Genomic DNA, 16,298 nt, shown 5'->3' on the forward strand with positions numbered 1-16,298 from the left:
ATAGAATAAAGTATAGATAAAAGCCCATACATAGAATGTGGTGTTTCCACTGTCACCGGTGACGTCAATTGGGCGGCACCAGGGACCGGATTCGGGAAGTACAGAAGTTGCATAAGGGATGCTGGAAAATTCAACGCAATCACATGGTTATTAAAGTTGAACTTTCACTTTAACATCTTGACACCCCTATTGTGGGTGGTGTCGTCAAGAGACGGCACCTGGGGCATGCAACAGTGACATTGGTGATAAATAGGAGTGATCGCTATCCAATGGTTATTTGTTAAACCTTCACATTAACATATTTATCACTCTGCTGTGAAAGGTGTCGTCAAAAGATGGCACCTTGGGTCCCAGACAATGTGTCCAGGAAATACAGCAGGGTGGCTTTTAGGTCCACATTGATTAGGTACACAGGATGTCATGCAGAAGATAATACTGATGGCTAGAAGCATATCCATCAAAGCAGTAGAACTGTAAGATCATAAAAAACAATGATAATTGATCTCTTCGTTAATTCCATTGGAAGCCAAACTACCAAGTTTGTCGATCCAAAAAGTGTCTCTGCGGTTGAACCGCTGGTTCAGATCTTCATGTGGACTATTTTTTGTAAGTACTTCCAGAATCACAAATCTTATCTGAGTCAGGTTATGTCCATTTTCAACCCAGTGGCGTGCTACGGCCGAATTGATATTTGCATTTCGGATACAAAACCAGTGTTCGTTTCACCTTGTTTTGGCCATTCTCGTGGATTGGCCCACATAGAATTTTCCACATGTGCATTTAATGCCATAGATAATGTTGGTACTATCGCAGGTTCCATAGCTTTTGAGGAAAATCCTTTTCCATGTTCTGGGATGGTTAATGACATTTGCCTTGATTACTGAGTTGCAGTTAGTACAGTGAAGACAAGGGAATGTTCCAGTTCGTTGAGTTGTAGGTTCCTTGAGGGGCGGTCTTGTATGTACCAATTCATCTCTCAAATTCCTGCTGCACTGGCAGGCAAACACTGGTAATTTGCTAAATAAACCTTGTACCCTGGTGTCGTTTTTCAAGATCCCCCAGTTTTTACTGATAGTTTTCTTAATTGTGTTGCTCTGAATTGAGAATTTGGATACGTATACAGGTGATTTGATTTCCCTCTTGTTCTTAGGATTTTGAGTAAATATCAGGGTCTCCCGTGCCAGGGTGCTCACCCTAGCCGACGCTGTGTCAAGTTCCTCTTGTTTGTAGCCCTGTGCTAGGAATTTTTCTTTCATCATCAGTTGTTGGGCTAAGCGGTCCTCTGGGTCACTAACGATTTTCTTTACCCGTAGCAGTTGGCTGTATGGGAGATTCCAGAGTAGACTAGGCTGGTGGAAACTTAAACGGTGTAAGAGGTTGTTGTGGTCAGTTGATTTGCGAAACAGAGAAGTGCTGTAGCTCGTCGTTTCCTTCTTGATGAGAACGTCCAGGAAAGTGATTGTGTTGTGCGAGATTTCTCTCGTGAACTGAATACGTTGATCTACGTTATTAAGGTATTCAAAGAAAGTATCAAAAGCTACCCTCGTGCCCCTCCACACGCCAGAAATGTCATCAATATAACTAGTCTATAGATGAATGTCTTTGTTCCAAACCTGTTTGCTGAGTATGTTGTTCATTTCAAACTTGTGCATAAAGCAGTTAGCATATGTGGGTGCCATAGTCGCCCCCATTGATGTCCCTGAGGTTTGTAGATGGAACTGATTGCGGTATTGAAAGTAAGAATTTTCTGAGATGAACTCTAAGAGGGCCAGTATAAACTCCTTCTGTGCATGGATTTCAGATGTTTGTAATATTAGCCATTCAACTGATTCGATCCCAAGGTCGTGTGGTATGGATGTGTAAAGGCTTTTATCTATACTTCTATCACTTTCCTTAACGTTATAATTTATGATTCCTCTCTGATTTATTTACTTTTACATTTTTGTCCCCATCACCTACAGCTCAGTATTTCTTCTATTTCTATTATTTCTCATTTTCCGCCTTTTTATTCTTTACACTCCACAATTTCTCATTTATATCCACTAGGTCAGCTAATTGTTTTAATCCATCCAGATCAAGCCCACTGGCTTGATTGCAGCCCCGCACGTCTGACCGCGCGCCCATCTGGGCTGCATAACGGTCACGTGTCATTAAAAGGAAGCGTTGCCTCGGCAACGCTTCAATGCGAAAGCCGCAGTTACATGCGAGCAAGCGAGAGGAGAACTCCTACTCCCCCCGGTTCACACGGTAAGCTTGCACAACGATGGCATTTTGTCTATAAACACGGATCCCACCCGTTTTCAACCTCGTATGCTTTTTGATTGCAGCCTATCTACCGAAGGCTGTATTTCTGCGCTGATTACCATCAGGCAGCTTTTTGATCACCACATGGTTTCCATGTACCACGCCACACCCTGTGCATTCAACTTACCATGCTCAGGTAAAATGCTTTCTGCATTTATTTTACTATTCTCTACGTATATCAAACAGAGCCTTATTGTTTTTTTTTTTTCCCCATTTCTGCCCATTACCCTATTTCAACTACCTACTTCTGCAACTACAACTGAATGGTATGTTCTTTACATTATATGATATTTATATGATTTTGCACTATGATGTACTGTTTTCTCTATTTCTATTGCATTTATGAACTTGCATACATTACCTGCAGAGTTGCCCTGATGAAGGAAATGTAATTCCGAAATGTTTTGGTCTGATAGAAAAAACGAATGTGGTGATTTCTTCCTTACTAAGAAAGCATTAATGACTTCTCATTTCATGAGACTCATTTTCTTTGATATGATTTTTGTTGATAAAATCATCTTGAAAAACAACCGAACCTCGATGATGTTGTCATTTTTCAAGCATAAAAATACCTTTTTTCTACCTTTGAATAAAACTTTGAAAAGTTTGGACTACCTACACACCCGGATTGGGGTCCTTTGAGAGCGGCTGTGTGACCCTGTATCTCACTTGGTCTTCTGCCTCACATGTCTAGGGCCATAAAACACAAAGACCCCACTGCACTTTACTGTAAGGTACTTTGCCCAATGATACAATGTTACCAATTAGAGGCAACAAAGTCAAAAGACTTAGAAAAACATTTCTCAGTACTGACAAGCCTGAAGGACGTGTCAGTTTCCCTATAACAATGAGTCTAGAGTGCATGTGAGGGCTGGGCTCCACTGTAAAGTCAGGTCTGCATACAAAAACAAATGCAAAAAGTTTGGGGGTCCATGGACTATGCAGGAAAAGAAGTGACAGCAATCCACTCTATGTGAAGAAAGGTCATATGGGAACACTTTGTTGTTGGAGCCGATCCGGCCAGTTAGGCAGCAGATGCTCTGTGGGGTACTCTGCAAGCTATGGTAAGCTGTTTTACAATGTGCAAGTCACAGTATCGCTGTGATTATTACTGGGCGATGTCGAAAAGTTGAAATCTAATTAAATATGTTTTAAATGTTACATGTGCTAAATGTGGACATTTTGTTCAACAGCAGTCAGTGAAAGAGCTTCTGCAATGTCAAATACTCCTCCACACAGCATTGCAACACCCATTTCCCAACCTCAGACGCCAACTCCAAGCCCCATCATATCCCCTTCGGCAATGCTTCCGATCTACCCCGCCATTGATATTGATGCACAGGTAAGTGGCGTTTGCACTACTTGTCTTGTGTATTCACCTACTTTAAAGGTCAAAAAAATGAAATATTTTCATTGTTGCAGATGTCTGATGTTTGCCAATGACTTAATATTCGTGTAAATTTGACTCAAAAGGAACCAGATAAATATTGTGTGCATCTCATGCTTGCGCTGAACTGTTTAGCATGTTCGTATATAGTTTCTGATGTGCGCTGCAATTATGACTGCATTGAAGAGATTTCATACTGCATATTGGAAATGTTTTGAAATTGTAGATGCCTTTATTTTACTTGGACTGTGGTTCCCCAGGCCAGTTTTATGGGACCATATAGAGCGTAGAACATGATCTTGGGTCCTGAAACGTTGCATGTGTGGAATGTAGTTGATGTTTGTACAAAAGTTCATTTTTTGGTCCATGTACAGTACAAATCTGCCAAAATGTAATTTAGTTACAGACCTCTGTTCACCAGCATTGGATCTTTAATAGATTTTTGAATATTCCTTGTTATGCTGGGAATCCTCTGTAACATTAAAGCAGTTTACTGTTAAATTTCGAAATTACTTGTCACGCTCTATTAGTCATTTTGGAGTCATACTGCCCACAGCCATTTAGACAGGTCCCCTTAGATCCTTTTCTGGTTTGCCATCTTCAGATTATTTACCACACGTTAAGTGTTGGGAGTCCTCCAAAATATCCCTCTTCAGATAGTCAATGATTTTGTCTATTTTGATACATGTTTTCCATATTATCATCTGGTTTCGTGCTGTGTCCCTTCCCTCCAGCTGGTGTCAACGTCTGGCCTATTACATTGCCTACCGGGTTTCTGTATTTGATCTTTCCCGTTTGTGGAGTCCATGGGAATCATGTCAGACAAAAAAGGGACATGAATCACACGCTCAGGCTGCTCCGACATCCACTCAGACGGTCACCTCGTTGACCACTATGACGCTCAGAGGGCCTTTGTCGGCAGCTTCGTCATCTAAACCCTCTTCAGAGAAGCAACGCTCCTCCACGGTTACAGTTCTTCCGTCTACAATTCTCGTCGACAACCCTTACCATCCCGTTGATGACTCATTGATGAAAATGTTGACGATCAAATCCATTACTTCGGTCCCATCAACCTACGTCATCGACCAGATAGTCATCTACATCTAAGCTCACTACGCCAACTACCTCTTTGTCATCTACACCTTTTGTTAGGACTGATTTTCTGTACTCTGGCCTGGTGGACAGATGTAGAGAAGGCCAACCTAGTATTGTGTCTGGGACAACTCTGGGAGCTGTAGCCAAACCAGTTCAAAGGTGGTGGACGAGTGGTCTAGGCTAAGTCTCAAGAGCTCGCCCCCGATATCTGTGTGCAGCCTGCTGTGGCAGGTTTGAATCCTGTTGGGGTTAACTCAGCCTTTCATCTTTGCGAGGTTGATGAATTGAGTACGACTCTGTGAGATAATGTCTTCTGTTATTTGAGCGCTCTGTGACCTACGGGTGTGTAGGGCTATATAAAAAATAAATTATTATTATTATTAGGGTGGTGAGCTTGTAAGGGGTCCACAATGAGCACACACGGTCAAACAGTCAACGAGCACACTTTGACAAACGAGTATAAAAATACCTATTTACTTATGGCCAAATAACACTGTGAAAAATGACTACTAACAGGTAATATCACACAACACTAATAATAGATCCATATACATAATCACTGGAGTCAGGCAAAATACATATCAAACCCCTGTAAAGGATGGTACAGATTAGTATAAGCACTACGGGTCCACGAGAGATACAATTCTAACTTCAGAAGTCCTTCCCTTATCCAGCATGGGGTCTGGCATGGATTCACATGCCTATGAATATTCCCCGTCGTCAGGCTTGGAATCCTTGGTAAAGAAAAAATCAGTTTGTTTCATTTCTGAACTGTCTTTCTCCTAACAACCAATCACTGGGTTCTGGGTCATACTGCCTCCAGCCAATCACTGCCCTCAATCTAAGCCCCTCCTCTGGCAGCCATCTTCAGATTTTTACTGCACGTTCAAGTATTGGTAGTTTGCATGTTTAGCTCTCAAGCTTTTACTGCGTTTTTCACTTTTTGGAAGAGTATTACTCTTTTTCGGTCAATCGAGCCTTGTGCTCCATCAATCAACCTTCTGATTAACAGGGACCCGTTTTCCGGATTCTTCAGCAACCCTCCAAGGCGTATTTCGCTGAGTTTCTTCGTCGAGGCTTCAGTAGATTCTTCGGGCCTACGCCGCGTAGACCATGTCGGAGAAGGATTCAACTCCCCTGTTCAGGATTTGCTCCGACTGTGGCTTGCGGAATGTCTTTTTGGACGACAAGCATTCCCAGTGTCTTTTCTGCCTGTACCCGACGCACAAGGAGAAAGATTGTGCGTTTTGCCAGGAGATGGTTCCTCGCACGATGAAGGATCAGCACAGGCGGCTGAACGAGCGGCTACATGCCAAGGCCCCTGCTCTGTGTGGGTCCCAGCAGCATGCCTCTCCCAGCTCCAAGAAGCCTGAGCGGGCTTCTAATACTTTTGAGGGTACCCCTCCTGTGGGGGTCCAACAAAAGTGTAAGCACCGTGAGTCCACTGCCACTGGGAGTGCTGTTGCGACGGGCTCGTCACCAGTCAACGCTCGGGATCATCAGCTGAGAGGAAGTTGGATCATCCAGGCAAACTCAAGGAGAAGCCCAAGTCCCTCCTGCCGGAGAAGTCCAGGGGGGATCGGGGTGCAGACCCTCCCCCTAAGGAGAAGGCCAAGCAGGACAAAGGACTGTGAAGGCCCAGGTACACCCGGCAAAGGCCCAGCCTTCCATTGAGGGGGTGGCGGTGTCTCTTGCGAAGTCAGCCGAGACGGCTCCACAGGGCGTAACCCAAAAACAAGAGTTTCCCTTCCTCCCAGGAGGGAGGCTGCATTTCGGCCCATGGAGAAGACCCTGGAGAAGAAGATGCCTGTCATCTCCAAGAGACCTTCCCCTCTGGATGCAAAGAAAGGGGGTGGGGTGCGGTGGCCCTCAAGGGTACGGATATCTCCTCTGAGGAGAGGAGCTCACCGGTCTGCCAACCATCCAGGAGGAGGAAAATGTAGGGAGCAGGCCCTACGACGAGTGCTAGGACGAAGTTGACGACGGCGAGGACGCCGTTGAGGAAGAGCAGCAAGACGATGAGCGCCTGGGCTCCCAGCCGGTGACCCAGCTGCCTATTCCGCCTACCTCTGCTACCTCCTAGAGACCTCTCAGTGGACATTCTCTCGGCACTGCATACGCTGGTCTCTGATATACAGACAAGGATGCCTATCGTGCCGGCAGTCCCACCTGTGGCGACGGCCCACGCCATCACGGTGGCCACGGACATTGCCGATGTGGGGTTCCGCCAGATGGGCAACTGCGTTTGCCTTCGTCATCGTGGCTGGCTCAAGGCAACCAACTTTAGTCACGACGTTCAGTCAGAGATGCTGGAAATGCCTTTCGATTGGGACAATTTGTTCGGGAAGGCTGAGGATGAGTCTCTACAAGCCATAGAGACAGTCAGACGCAGAGACGGCGTGTGCCTTGGGCACTCAACAACGTAGGCCGTCCTTTCTGCCCTCAGGTATCAAGTCCCAAAGATCCTCCAAGGGGTTTGGCGGGGATTCCTCCTCCTACCGCCAACCCTCCCGCACCTCGGCCCAGGAAACCAATAGAGGCCGCTCCAAGCCCTTCGGAGGAGAACATCGTCGTTGCCAAGGTCCCCAAGGCAGCCCTTCGAAGTCCAAGCAGGATTGAACTGACCGTGGAGTAGGGCGTCCACCCTGGTGGGAGGACAACTGCCGGACTTCGTCAGTGTGTAGAAGACCATCTCCACCGACAGTTGGGTGCTGGATCCTCTCGCCCACGGGCACAGCCTGGAATTTCAACAGAAGTGTCCCCGAATACCACTGGTGGCCCGGCAGGAAAACCACGTCCCTCAGCTGTTGCTGGAGGTTTGGGCCATGTTAAAGACAGGCATGATAGAGCTCTTCCTAAAGAGGCTCCGGGCTCCAAAGTGTACTCCAGGTCCTCCTGAAAAAAGACCAGAGGCTGAAGGCCCATCCTCGACCTCCGTCGACTAAACAAATACATCAAGTCCCAGAAATCCCGAATGGTCATTCTTAAGCAGGTGCTTGGACAGCTGGAAGAGGGGACTTCCTGTCGTCACTGGACTTGGAGGATGCGTACTTCCACATCCCCATTCACAAGGGGCACCACACGATTCTGCGCTTCGTGTTTCAAGGGAAGCACTACCAATTCAAATCCCTTCCCTTTGGATAGAAGTCGGCACCAAGGGTTTTCACTAAGTGCCTAGCGCCAGTGGCGCAAAGCTGTGACTGCAGGGGATTCACGTTTACCCTTACTTGGACTCCCCCCTCATCCGGGCCAGTTCAAGGGACATTGTCGTCGATCACACAGCGAGGACCGCTCGGCTACTGACAGATCTGGGGTTCTCGGTGAAGTATGCAAAGTCCTGCTTGACTCCATGTTAGGGAGAATTCTCATTCAATGGCTAATTTCCCTTACCTAGTGAGTCCCTCAGCAGCTTTACTGGATTTCTGGAGTTATTTTTTTCCACTTGGTAAGAGTGTGAGCTCTTTTCCCCACCTCTTACCCATGTTTTGCCATGTGCATTTCATCGGTCTTCTTTATTGTGGGCTCTGGAGTACACCACTTCAGTAGCCCCCTTCTTTTGTGTGTTACACAGCACCTTTAGTGCAGATACACAGGGTTTTGTTTCAGACTTCCCACCGACTCCATTTCTGGGGATAACTTCTGTTCCCCAGAAAAGGGTAAAGTTGCCATTAACTTTACTTAGTCATTCAACCACAGATCCAGTACACCTCATCTTACATGGAGTACTGGAAAGGGTTAATCCTTAGCCCTTTTTATCTGTACCTCCTAGAGCATTGTTTTGCTCTTTTAACATTTAGACTTGGCTGGTGGCAGTGGTATCTACCCTAACTTTTCTATCTCGATTATACTATATAAACGTGGTATTGTTTTAGGCTATTAAATTAGCCTCGAACTTAAACCCGCTTGACCAAATACTTTTTCTTTTGGCTCTGGTCGGGTTTATTCGCCATTTGTTTTTGTTAAAGTGCTTCTTGTGTTTTACTTTGCGCGGCAAACCAGGTTTGCCTTCTTTGTTCACTGTCTTTTGGCGGGCTTCTGCCAAGAAGCCCTCCTCTAGGCGCCTGGGTGTCTAGGTGGGCTGAATGTGAGGGAGGGGTGTAGTGACCCCCTGCACAGGGTATCCTAGGAAACCCAAGTCGCACTTTCCCATGATTGGCTGAGGTGGTTGTCCAAGGCGGACAACCCCCCTGTTGTGTGATTGACAGCCAGGCTGTGTGAATGGGGGATTTTCGCATAAAAGGCTGGACTCTTGGGATAGAAGTCAGTCGCTACTGGAAGAGAAGCGGAGAAGAAGTTGGCTGCTGCAACTATCCCATCCTGGTGAAGTCCTGCTGCAGTCCTAAGCGATCTACCCTTCGACGACCAGAGAAGATCCAGTCCGGAGTCGTCTTCCCTTAAGCCTGGTGGGGATAACCAGCTCATCTTCTACAGCCAGGGGATCCTCTTCGTGGTCGAAATCGCCGCACACTGCTGTAGTGGTCCTGATAGCCATCTGAAGAGCCTCTCCTGTTTTTAAGGAGCGCACCTTGTATTCACTGCCACTGCTGCCGGATTCAGCCCTGTGTTGTGCAGACCCCTCCAGACGTTGTCCTTATCGCCGAAGCTCCAGGAACCATGGGTCTGCAGGAAACTACCAGGAACGACTGCCGCGGCACCAGCTTCTTCATTGAATAAGGTACTATGTTCTGCCCGCGGAAATCGGGTGAATCCATTTTTGTCCTCCTACAATGCTTGTCCTTATCTTCCCTCCTTCTTATAACTTTTGCTTCCTCCATTGACAATATCTAAGTATTCCTGGCTACATTGAATCATGAACTGTCTGACTGTGTGATCCTTGACAACAGGAATCCGGTTCCACTTGACACTGGCTCTGGCCTATTGACTCTTAATTTCTGTCCATGAGTGTTCTCTGATTCTGTCTGCCTTTAAAGTATTGCCTATGCTTTTTGCCCCCCCCCAAACTCTCTCTGGGTATCTCAGGTGCTAAGTGTGTTTTTGCCCCGGTAACATTTCTTGCCGTGGATACGCATTTCTTTAGTAAGACCGAACTGTCATTACTGTCAAAAAGTGATCGCAAGTGTGTTCCCGTTAACGTAATTTGTTTCACAACACTGGTCCGTTAAAACATAGGGTACTTACCTTGAGTTAAACCGTATAAAAGTGAATTGGTTAGTTGTAATATATTTGACGTGTGGTTTTGAATTACTAGAAGGTTTGCGTTCATAATAAATGGTTTAAAAATAAATGTACTTATATTTTTTACCTGAAACCTTGATATTTGACGTGTGGTTTTGAATTACTAGAAGGTTTGCGTTTATAACAAATGGTTTAAAAATAAATGTACTTATATTTTTTACCTGAAACCTTGAGTCAGCGTTTGCTTGAGTCACAGTAATTGTGGTCCGTTTGTGTAATCTCTGCTACTGCTCATATACTCTTGAGATAAGCCTGGCTGCTCTGCTACTGCTACCATTTTAACATAGTAGTACAGGCTTCTACCAAAGGTAAAACTTGTATTGCCACCTGTAGTCTTAATTGTGTGTAGTGGTCCCTAAGGACACTGCACAGGATTCTGCATAACACTCCATCGCAGGACGTACTGTTTCCTGGAGCCCAACTGAACAGTATCGTGGCTGGCGTCTCCGTCGGAGGAGAGAATAGCAGCCATTTTGGGCAAGGTACAATGGCTATTGGCCCTGAAGGTCGACATGGTGAGGTCCATCAAGTCTCTGCCCAGCGTGATGTCATGCATCTACCTCATTCGACTATGTATGCTTCCAGTGTTAGGGAGAATTCTCATTCTATGGCTAATTTCCCTTACCTATAGAGTCCCCCAGCAGCTTTGCCTGATTTGAAGGGTTTGTTTTTTTCTCCTGCTAAGAGTGTGACTCTTTTTTCCCACTCTTGGGCATATTTGCTATGTGTGTTCTAGGCTTTTTTTTGTGTTTAATGCCTATGGGGTTTATCACACCCTCATAGGAACCATCTTTATCCACATGTGTTACACCGCACCCTCCATGCAGTGACACAGGGGTGTCGTAGCGATCCCCAAACAGACTCCATACCCTGGGACTGACTACTGTCTCCCATGGCATGTAAAGTCCCCATTGACTTTACTAGTCACTCTTTATGAACAAAACCAGTACAACCCATCTTACTATGGAGGTACTGGAAAGGGTTAATATTTTTTCCCTTATGTTCATTTTCAAGAGGGTACCGTACAGTCCCTCTCTCAAAAGTTTCTGGCTGGTGGCAGTAGTTACTACCAAAAATATTCGACCGCAAATATTTCCCTATGGGATTTTCCCATTGTTCGAGGCTACCACATTTACTGACAGCCTCTAACATACTGCCGGTTTATTTTTATATTAACTTTACTCCGGTAGGTTTTATTTGCTAGAACTTTTATAGAAATTCTTTCTAGTCTTTCTCGAAGATTCTAACCCATCCTTTTGGCGGGCTTCTGCCAAGAAGCCCTCCTTTCGGCGCCACTGAGTCTGGGGTGGATCCATTGTGTGGGAGGGGGAGTAGGACCCCTGGACAGGGTTGCCTCAGCAACCCATGTCGCACTCTGCCCTGATATGCTGGAGGGTCTCCCGCCAAGGATGACCACTCCACTGTGTGAGTGACAGCTAGGCTGTATGAATGGGGGTCTTGCTGCATAAAAGCAAGGTCCTGAGGACTGAAAGAGCAAGACATCGCTATTGGAACTAAGAAGCCGAAGAGGAGAGAAGCCAAAGACATCTGCAATGACTGAACCACCGGTGAAGCTCTGCTGCAGCGTCTCACCACTTTTCTCCACACGACGAGAGGAGATCTTCATCTGCAAGAGCCTTCTTCCCTTGAGCTGGTGGGGCCAAACCAGTTTGCCAATCGCCTTCCCAGACCTGCCCTGCACTTGGAGACCGGATAGCCAGGCACCGGTCCACCCGGACCGTGATTTAAAGGAGCGTACCTTTTTAATTTCGTTAGGCAGCACCGCGGCTGGTTTCATCCCTGGGTAGTGCAGTAACTGGAACATTCCTCCACGACGAGAGCCTCTCTTCCTCTGCTGGATCTCCCGAACTGCATTAACTACCAGGAACAACCGCCACCGCAGGAGCCTCTTCTTCATTTTTAAGGTACTGTGTTCCGCCGGGCCACCCTTTTCATTTGGTGGTGCTAAAGGTGTTTTAAATCCTTTACCTACCTGTTGGGTTGGCCGCCCCTATCCTCCAACATTGTCTTTCACCTTCTGCAATCACCTTTTCAAATCATTTAACAAAGACTTGACTGCAGCTACAAGAACATTTTGCTCCTGGGTCCTTTGCCCTGTACCACTGACTCTGGCACAGGCCTATTGACTCTGGCTAAATCTGTTACAACTGCCTTCTCTAGATTGCTTCTCAACTAGAACTGTGTTGGTGCACCTAACTCTTATAACCACCTTTTCCTTCCCACTTTCAAAACTTGTGAAGTGCCATTTTGCTCGGTTTTCACCTCCGTATTATACATGCTGAAGTACTGCCTTGACTAAACTTGTTCACAATCTTATTGGGAAGTGTTGCTAGGGTGCCTAAGAGTATGTCCATGTACAACTTGTGCTTTCCCTCCCTTGTGAGAAATTGCTAGAGTGCCATTTGTGTTTGGTTTTCACTGTGCCATTTTGCTCAGTTTTCACTCTTGCTCAAACTTGTCTACAATTTAACCAGGGAGTTGTGTATACTTTTCTTGACTGATTTTAACTTGCTTTAATCACTGTGATTAATGTGTTGAACTAGAAGTGTGTAAAATAAATATATATATTCTTTTTAATACAAAGCTTTGGTCAGTGTTTCCTTGTTCCATAGTCTTGTAGTCCTATTGTGTAAACCCCGAATACTGATTATCTCCCTCTTGAGATAAGCCTGACTGCTCAGCCACAGCTACCAACTAAATCTTTGTGGTACGGACTGATACCAAAGGGGATTTATTTCATATACCTGTAGTCTTAATCTTCTGTTGTGCTCCCTCAGGGAACTGCACAGGATTTTGCCTAACAGTCATGCATCTACCTCATCCGACTATGTAGGCTACGTGTGCGTCCACTACAGGAGTTCCTCAATGCCCGTTGGATACAAGTGTCGGCAAGCTTCCAGGACAAGGTCACACTCGACGAGGGCTTCCGTCGAGTGATACAGTGGTGGGGAATTCGCGCATATCTGTCCAGAGGCGTGGATTTCCAGACCCCACCGCACCAGGAGACGGTCTCGACAGTCACCTCCCTGGTAGGATGGGGAGCTCACACCGGAAGTCTCCACACAAGAGGGCTGTGGCTACCGGAGGAGAAATCGCTGCACAGCATCGTGTTGGAGCTGTGGGCTGTGTTTTGGGCACTCAAGTACTTCCTTCCGTCCCTCAAGGGCAACCATGGACATCACCACCACAATGTTTTACATCAGGAAGCAGGGGGGGCACCAGATACCTGGTGCTCTCCAAAGAAGCGCAGGACCTATGGCACTGGGCCGTCGCCCAGGTAATGTTCCTCATCCTGTTTCAACTGGCAGGAGTGAAGAACACTGTCGCCGTTTCTCTCTGCAGAGAGCTGCACTCTTGCCACGAGTGGGTAACTTCGGCAGGACCAAGTGAATCAACTGTTCTGCAGATGGGGCAATCCCCAGATCGATCTGTTTGTGACAGCGACGAACACCAAGTGCCAGAGGTTCGCCAGCAGGTTTCCCGGGGAGAATGGGGGACGCATTCTCATTCCCCTGGGATGGCCTGTTTCTGTATGCGTTCCCTCCGTTGCTGTTGCTTCTTCGACTAGTCAATCAACTCAGACAGTCCCATTGCAGGATGATCCTCGTCGCATCGGCATGGCCGAGGCAGATCTGGTACCCGGACCTTCTCGACTTGTCAGTGTCCCCTCCAATCAAGTTTCCGGTGGTCACAGATCTCGCCATGGAAGGAGGACAATTCTGCACCATGACCCAGGATCACTGAACCTGAAGGTCTGGCTCCTGCAGCATTAGAGTTTGGGGGTTACAATCTCCCAGCGGACTGCAAGGAGGTACTTGCCAAGGCCAGAGCATAGTCTACTCTTAAATGCTACGGACATAAATGGAAGAGGTTCGCTGTTAGGTGCCGTACACAGAAGATCAACCCTCTGCGAGGCATGGCTCCGCAGGTGCTACCGTATTTGCTGTTGTTGGCCAAAGCAGGACTGACCCATGCTTCCATCATGCTTCCATCAAAGTTCACCTGGCGGCTATCTCCCACTACACCAGATCTCCGGGACGGCCGTCGTTATGGTCACACCGTCTGGTTAAGGAGTTTGTCAAAGGGCTTTCGTTCGTTCCCGCTGGTGAAGGCTGCAGCCCCGTCGTGGGAAATCAATGTGGTACTGACTAGGCTCATTGGGCCTCCATTTGAACCTGTGCAGACAGTTCCATTGAAGTTCTTGTCATGGAAGACAGCGTTCCTCGTGGCTATCATTTCTGCACGACAAGTGGGTGAGATTCAGGTCCTGTCCTGTAAGCTACCTTATTTGACTTTAAACTACACAAGGGTGGTGCTGAGGACGCATCCCTTCTTCATGCCCAAAGTGCCGTCGGACTTTCTTGTAATCGAGCCCTTGGTGTTGCCTGTATTTTTTCCGAAGCCTTTGTCGCCGGCTGAAAGGACTTTGCACTCTCTGGATGTGGCTAGAGTGCTTAAGTTTTACGTGGGCCGCACGAAGAGTTTCCGGAATACATTGCAACTTTTTGTGAACTTTGGTCCTGTGAACCATGGGAAAGCCCCCTCTTAAGGCTTCCATTTCCAGGGGGCTCTCTGGCTGCATCATCCATTGTCACAGGTTGGCAAACCGACCTTTGCCTGGCTGTCCGAGAGCCTAATCGACCAGAGCGATCATGCAACTACGGCGTTCCTGTCTGGTTTGCCCCTGCTGGACATCTGCAGCGCTGCTATGTGGAGCACACCTTCAGGATATTCTACTGCGTCGACTGGGATTCCAGGGATGAGTCCAGAGTCGACCGAGCAGTGCTGCGCACCCTGTTTCCTTGAAGGTGATCCTGGTGAGGAGGTAAGAGATGCTTAATGTTGAGCTTTACCACTTCCCATGGTTGTGCATGTGTGTACTGCTATGTATTCTTTATTCATGAGCATGTCACTCCATGCCAGACCCCATGCTGGAGAAGAAAAAGTTACTTATCTGTAACTGTTTTTCTCCAGCATGGGTCTGGCATGGATTCACATGTGAACCCTCCCTCCTACCCCTCTGCGGCTCTGCTCTTGGTCCTACTACCACTTACGTGCTACCAAATCTGAAGATGGCTGCCAGAGGGAGGGGCTTAGGTGAAGGGCAGTCATTGGCTGGGGGCAGCATGACCCAGAGCTCGGTGATTGTTAGGAGAAAGACAGTTCAGAAATGAAACTGAAGCTGATTTTTTCTTTACCGAGGATTCCCAGCCTGACTGGGAAGATTCATGAGCATGTGAATCCATGCCAGACCCATGCTGGAGAACAACAGTTACAGGTAACTTGTTCCTAAAATGTATGGCGCCTTGTGCCAAAAAGTTCATCAAAGTTCCATACAGTTTTGTGAAGCTGGAAAAAATGAAGGCAGGGTCACTAGAGAGGTGGTCTCCAATGAACAATACCAAGTATTGAGGACAAGTTAATGTAAATAAAAAGTGTGTCCCCAACTTTTGGAGTGCTTGTATGAACAAGCAATGGCAAAGCCAAACTATTACAAATATTTATAAGTTATCAAACCTTTTAGGAGGGAGGTAGTGGTTCAGGTAAGTATAGTTATAGCTCGCCCATGTACTCCGATTCTTTGTAGGACTTCACAGGTCTGATGAAGAGGGTCCAAGGTCACTTTTTCCGCCGACAGCTTCAGCCTTTGATGCCCAGGGGCTACAGGTTCGAGGACTTTTCTGTTCGATGACTAATGCTGTTGCAAGGTCTTCCAGTTGAAAAATGTAAAAGGACTCGATGCCGGGCCTCCTCACAGGACAGGACTGGCTGCAGGTAAGAAGTTTCAGATGATGGCCACGGATGCATGACAGCACAAAGGGATTAATTTGCTGCAGTCTTATCTCGTGTCCCCTTGATGCTACAACCACGAAATTTCACAGAGGTAAGTATTAATGCACACTTTGAGTATCCCCCAAATTAAATGCCTCAACTCAGAACAGGGATGTCTGCAGAACGGTAGCCCAAACGCTGGTCTGGTCAGCCACTGGGCGTTCTAGGGGCATTTCGAAGGCTCTTTTTCGTAGGACTCCAAGCTTTCGTCAAGAATGGATGGTCCCTCCACTCCAAGGGTTGCAGCTCCTTTGCAGGACTACTGGAGATCTTCCACAAGACAGGGCTCTACCAGGGCACCAGGCCTTCTTTCAACGCGTCTTCGGTCTCATTCTGGGTCTTGCAGCTGGACAGGATTCTTGGCTCCTTCGGTTTCTTCCAGGATCTCTCTAGAGTGGGTGCAGGGGTCCACTTCTTATCCAAAAAGCAAGTTAAGAGCTGAAACTCCCACTAGACAAAGAAA

General features: G+C 46.9%; 1 protein-coding gene across 17 annotated transcripts in view; it reads left to right on the forward strand.

Annotated features, from left to right (window-relative positions):
* The window catches only part of ANKRD17 (ankyrin repeat domain 17), a 2,430,147-nt gene that overhangs the window by 1,081,876 nt on the left and 1,331,973 nt on the right, over nucleotides 1-16,298 (forward strand). For 15 of the 17 annotated variants that reach the window (XM_069630806.1, XM_069630790.1, XM_069630801.1 and 12 more), the window contains one exon: nucleotides 3,498-3,646. In XM_069630806.1, coding sequence (XP_069486907.1) covers nucleotides 3,498-3,646 — 149 coding nt within the window. The remainder of the gene's footprint in view (nucleotides 1-3,497; nucleotides 3,647-16,298) is intronic. The other 2 variants (XM_069630791.1, XM_069630797.1) reach the window with 1 other exon arrangement.

Source organism: Ambystoma mexicanum, chromosome 6q (genome assembly GCF_040938575.1).
Source record: "Ambystoma mexicanum isolate Mex_15411 chromosome 6q, UKY_AmexF1_1, whole genome shotgun sequence".
In the NCBI taxonomy this organism is placed as follows: Eukaryota; Metazoa; Chordata; class Amphibia; order Caudata; family Ambystomatidae; genus Ambystoma; species Ambystoma mexicanum.